Source organism: Malurus melanocephalus, unplaced genomic scaffold (genome assembly GCF_030028575.1).
Source record: "Malurus melanocephalus ecotype Western Australia unplaced genomic scaffold, MMel_1.1 scaffold_91, whole genome shotgun sequence".
NCBI lineage: Eukaryota > Metazoa > Chordata > Aves > Passeriformes > Maluridae > Malurus > Malurus melanocephalus.
Window position 1 is genome coordinate 228,522 of NW_026623323.1, and position 5,373 is coordinate 233,894.

At 43.7% G+C, this 5,373-nt stretch overlaps 1 protein-coding gene across 1 annotated transcript; it reads left to right on the forward strand.

Annotated features, from left to right (window-relative positions):
* Positions 1 to 273: 273 nt before the first annotated feature.
* On the forward strand, positions 274 to 4,534 carry LOC130574876 (protein NDNF-like). The gene is made up of 3 exons (XM_057368369.1): positions 274 to 461; positions 1,954 to 2,087; positions 3,059 to 4,534. The coding sequence occupies exons 1-3, from the start codon at positions 274 to 276 to the stop codon at positions 4,408 to 4,410; spliced, it is 1,674 nt and encodes a 557-aa protein (XP_057224352.1). The 3' UTR covers positions 4,411 to 4,534.
* The last annotated feature ends 839 nt before the right edge of the window (positions 4,535 to 5,373 follow it).

Here is a 5,373-nt window from a genome sequence, read left to right on the forward strand (position 1 = left end):
GATGTTTTTGCTATAATCAAAGACTTCATGGCAGTCTGGCTTACTTTAGCCATTTCTCCAATCAAATGTTTTCAGAAAGATCCTCTGAGAAATACTTCAAGTTTTTGAATTTTAAACAATTTAGCAAAATTGACACTGGCACAATTTGAATGTGTGGCTTGCTGGGATTATAACAAACATCAGAAAAGGCACAGATAGAGAGGGTCACGTTACTTTCTCTCCTGTGAGAGCAGTTTCTGTTCACTTTTGTCATCTCACTTTGCAGTGCTGAAGATGTCYTGGTTGCGCTTTTATCTGCCTCTCCACATTTTCATGGCAATTTGTTTGTGYCATGCTATAAAAGCACCCACCAGCAGCTCCCAACAGAGCTTCAAGACTGATCTCTTCAATTTCTACCACTCCCTGATACTTGCAGACGGTAAGGAAACCACCATTCACCTGCTGAAGGACATACCYAAAAGGTAAGAGCAAATCAGCCATTCCCACACTCAGATACTTCCCYGTGTCCCTGGTGATTGCACACTACTGGTACAAGCCAAGAATCCCTGCAGGGCTCCATCAATGCACACTAAATTTCCACAAAAACACCCCCCTCCTCAAGTGTCATTCCCCTGCCCAAAGATTCATGTTTTTATTGGTTTTACCAAGAAAATTCAAAACCGGCAGAGTATCTGCACAGACATCTTTTCAGAAAAACTCCTGCCAGTGTTCTGCACAATGAAAGTTTTTGTTGAGTGGCACTACAACTTGTGAAGATCAAAAGTGCTCTGCATGTGGACGTCCCACATATTCTTCCCCTTCCCAAAATATCTGCAAAGTGTTGTGCCACACCTTGCTACGTGGGTGATGTCCATAWTACCACTGGCACTGCATCTGGGTAGCAAAGATCAATCTGCTTGTTTGGGCAGGGATGCACTTTGGACAGAGCCCAGCAAATACAGATTTTGACACACAGCCGAATGGCCATGGAGCAGAGGGTGAGCCAGATTGCTCTGTCTTCACATGCATTGCACAGAAAAACTGGAACATGCCAYGTGTTCTAGAATGTGACCATGCTCAGAAGGACAGAGCTAGGAGCTCTCCTAGTTAAAGGAAAAGGGCTACTGAAATATCAAAGAAAARGGAATTTTTCTATGCTCTTGTGGCATAATGTTAGGACTGCARTTAGGGAGCAGTTTAGCATGATCAGGAATGAACCCCAGTCAAGCAGGAGGACAAGAAATGACACGTTTTGGCTGAGAGTAAAAGACTCAAGAATGTGGAACTGATTCCAGGGAAGCTTTGCTCAGGCCTAGTAGCCATATCCTGAAAGTAAKCCAGACCTCCAAGCTGACAGGATCCATCCATAATGACTAGGCTTGTCTCACCAGTGAACAACAAAAWTCCCTAGAACTGCCAATTGCCCTTCATGTAAGTGCAGAGTGAGGCACTCAAATCCAAACATTTCTGTGGCCAAGTCCAAACATAACACAGTCTTTATAAAAACAACAAATAAAACAGCAAGGCAGGAGGTTGGGCTTTTTTAAGGCTGAAATCAAAACCTGACCAAGGMGACTGATGCCATTTTGCACCGCTCATGCAGATGAGGCAGTTAATGCAGAAYTGGCAACAGGTGGTTATCTAGAAGGCAGTCAGCTAAATCACATCCAGATAAGGATGAGATAAAATGTTCACCTAAAGTGTGAAAAAAAAGCTCTGAGGGAAAGGTATTGCCTAAGGTAAGTGAATAAAGCCTTCARCAAATACTTGTGGATTAAGAAAAAMCCCCACAGCCTGTTTKCATCYSACAGCYAAATCCTGCAGMCATTCACTATCCCTTTGGSTGGATGCACCTCAGAGAGCAGTCATTCTTACTCAGAGCAAAGTGACCCACGTCAGCATGGCTGATTCCAGGAGTTTCAGGCAAACTTGAATTCCCTGACACATTCCCTCTGTTGCTGTCCACATTTACAGGTACTGCTTTGTTTTGGAAGAGGGAAGGGTCCTGGCACCTTTCTCGATAACCGTGACCCCCTGTGATGTTCCCATTGAATGGAGCATACTCCTGTACAAGTCTCCTCCAGGTTTCCCAGGGAAAGCAACACCAGGTAAGGCTTCAGTGTGCCTGAGCAGAGGCAAAGAAAGCATAAATTACTCATAGCTACTCAGTGTTATAGGGAATTTCCCACAAGCCTAAACATCCCATGGCTCCCTCTCCTGTGAACTGCTATGGACTGACCCTGTCTCTATGGGTGAAGCTTGGGAGCCCATCAGATCTTGCCCTCAACTCAAAAAAAGTAAGGATTAGATATGGAAACARGTCTACATCTACTATTTAGGAACAACTGTTGGTCTTTCAAGCTGCACAAACAAATCAACTTCATAAACTCTCGGTATTGGGTGAAACTTCCCTCTGCTGCTGCAGTTTTTCTGTGGCTTAGGTCACTGGAGAAAACCATTTGCTCCCCACATGAAGCAGAGAAAAATTAGCTATTTATTCTTGCTACATCTGCCACTATCTTTACCTTAAAAGTCAATTCCTTTCTCTTGCATGKTTTTTTRAAYTAAGTTTTCAAACTRAAAATCTAAAAGCWGCARTARCAAGTTCTTACCTGTCAAGCAGCTACACCTGACTGAGGAGTTCAGCTTATCCTCCTTTGAATTGATAAGATTTCCCTCTTCATGAAGGAATGACCTAAAACTAATCCAAAAGAAAAAAACCTATCCTAGAAATGATGAGTCTCCTTAAAGTAAAGTACCCAAAGAGACAGCAAATAGAAGAAGAAAATTGTAGGGGCATCAGACATGATATAAGCCAAGATTTTGCAAGTTGTGGTTCCATAATTATAGTATTTTTGAAAACGTAATTCTACAGCTGCACTGCTAAAATAAAAGCTTCTCAAATTTTATTTTAATAAATTGCCAGTAGCAACCTATTTTTACTAAAGCATATTTTTAGTTATAATAGCTGTTTTCAATAAGAAAATACAGTGTTCCCCAACATACGAATAACTTGTGTGATGTGCCTTTTTTCASATTTTTTAAAACAGRCTTTTACAGATCTGCTTTTTGCCTGCAGGTGGCCACAGTACACAAGAGGTCTCCAAATCTCCGCAGGCTCCAAGCATGGTGTCCACCATTTTCAAGTACAAGGGAAATTCTGTCGAGACTTACATGGGGATGTCTTCCCATTCTGCYCTTTACCTGCTGGAGTTCCTCTCCACTGAGCGAGACACGCACATCACCGTGTACCTAACAACTGACACCATCTCTGGGCACCTCTACCCCGAGCTTCCCATGGACCCACGCATCGAYGTGATCGGCATCGGCCACACCACAGCCACTCTGAGCTGGAAACACAGCCCTTCTGTCCTGCAGCACGCAGAAAGCATCCAGTACTGCCTGCTAGTKAATGAAAAGCACAACTATAAGAGCTTATGTGCTGCTGAGACAGCCATCAGATCCTCTGGGATGAAAATGCCACCCACCTTAGCTCTGTCCCTCTCTCCATACCTGCTCGAGCCRCAGCAGGTGATGATACTGTCCAACAGCGAGCTGAGCATCATCAACAAAGCGAGCCATGGGGAGGTCAGGCAGGTGTGTGTGGGTACCAGGAACACCTACACAGTGCCCCACCTCAGCCCCAGCACTCAGTACTACTTTGATGTTTTTATTGTCAATCTCCTTACAAATGCCAGCGCCGCATACACCGGGACATTCGCCAGGACCCTGGAAGAACCTGAACCCAAGGTGACAGAGCTGAAAGATGGCAAAGTCATTCACGTGGTCCTGGATGGGAAAAAGCAGAAGTTCTACAGTCTGCAGTACCAGGCCAGGCACAARAAAATCCACTTCACCTTTCAGCTGTGTCGGGGCCAGATAAGGGTTCACATAACGAGGAAGGGCAAAACAGTGGCATCGGAAAATCTCTCTGGGCTGAGGTATTTATCCCTGAAGGGAAAGCTGCTGGACACATATTTGGTACAGCTGAGGTCCACAGAGGAATCCATCTCTTCTGTCAAGGTACAGGCATCCCCCCATTTCCACAAGCCCTTATTTCCACTCCTTCCAGAGAGCTTAAAAATCAAATCCTTCAGTAAACTGAGAACGTGCAGATCTGTGACCATTGCCTGGCTGGGAACACAGGAGGACAGCAAGTACTGCGTGTACAGGAAAAGGATTGAAGAGGATCAGATCTGGAGGGAAYTGCAGAATGCAGACAGGTGCTCTGGGCCTGAATCTCGGCACAAATCGGAGAAAGTGCTCTGCAAGTACTTCYATGATCTAAACCTCCAGCGAGCTGTCACCACAGAGACCATCAAAGGGCTGGAGGCAGGGACATTCTACTTGTTTGATGTTTATCTCTTTGGGCCATCTGGCATCCCTGTCAGATATCACAGCAAAGTTGTGAAGACCAGAAAAAAGTGTTGAAGGTTTTAAAGGRAAGTTTTGAAGTGAGTGAATGAAGGTTAATTTTAAAATCTACACCAATCCAAGTCATAGCCCCTGAACTGTGCTGACACATAAAAAGTTCGAAGCCATAAGATTCTACAGCAAAAAAACATCTTAGATGATTACATRATTACATCTTCTCTCCTGTGTAAGGTGGGGTGCTTTTTTTCCTGTCTCATCCAAACATTAAAACAGAGCTGTGAAACAAACTCATATACATGGAGTACCCATGAGAAATAGATTGATTACATAAAATGCTTCTGAAATCCAGCACAGAAGAAATGGGAAATGCCTCACAAGAAGCACACATCATTTCTCAAGTACCAGAGAGTTTTCCGCTTTCTTCAACTTATGCAGAAAGTGAGGAACTGAGAGACCCCACAAATCATACTGCTCCTGAGAAACAGATGCCTCACTGCTTCAAGAGGAATCAGAGGAGACAAAAAAATTTAAGAAGCAGTGGAACTGATGTAAAGCTCCAAACCTTGAGTAAAGCAGGCTGAACTACATCTTTGCCTGTTACCCACACGCTTGCTTGGTTTCATTCCTACAGAGAAACTGTGCTTGGTTAGAAACAGACAAAATTCAGGCCAGGAACTGGCTCTGGATCTGGCTTTTCTAGGGAGTGTACAAATACACTGCTGTACTACTGCCCATGAAGGGAGGCAGTAATTGAGGAGCCTTGCCGTGAAAAGATTTATCATCTACAAGCCATGTCTATGACTGTGTGACTCCTGACTGTAACATATTCATTCTTCACATCCTTAAGCCAGCTGATATCAATGAATGCATTGCTTTGAGAAAAATTAAATGTGGTTTTCCTATTAAATATCATGGAGGGAAAGTGTTTGTAGTAAAAGTTCTGACAAACACATTTTGGTTGTCTTGTTTTCTTTATTACCTTCCTTAGATGATGAGGCTGTGGGGGAAAAAAAAMCCCAA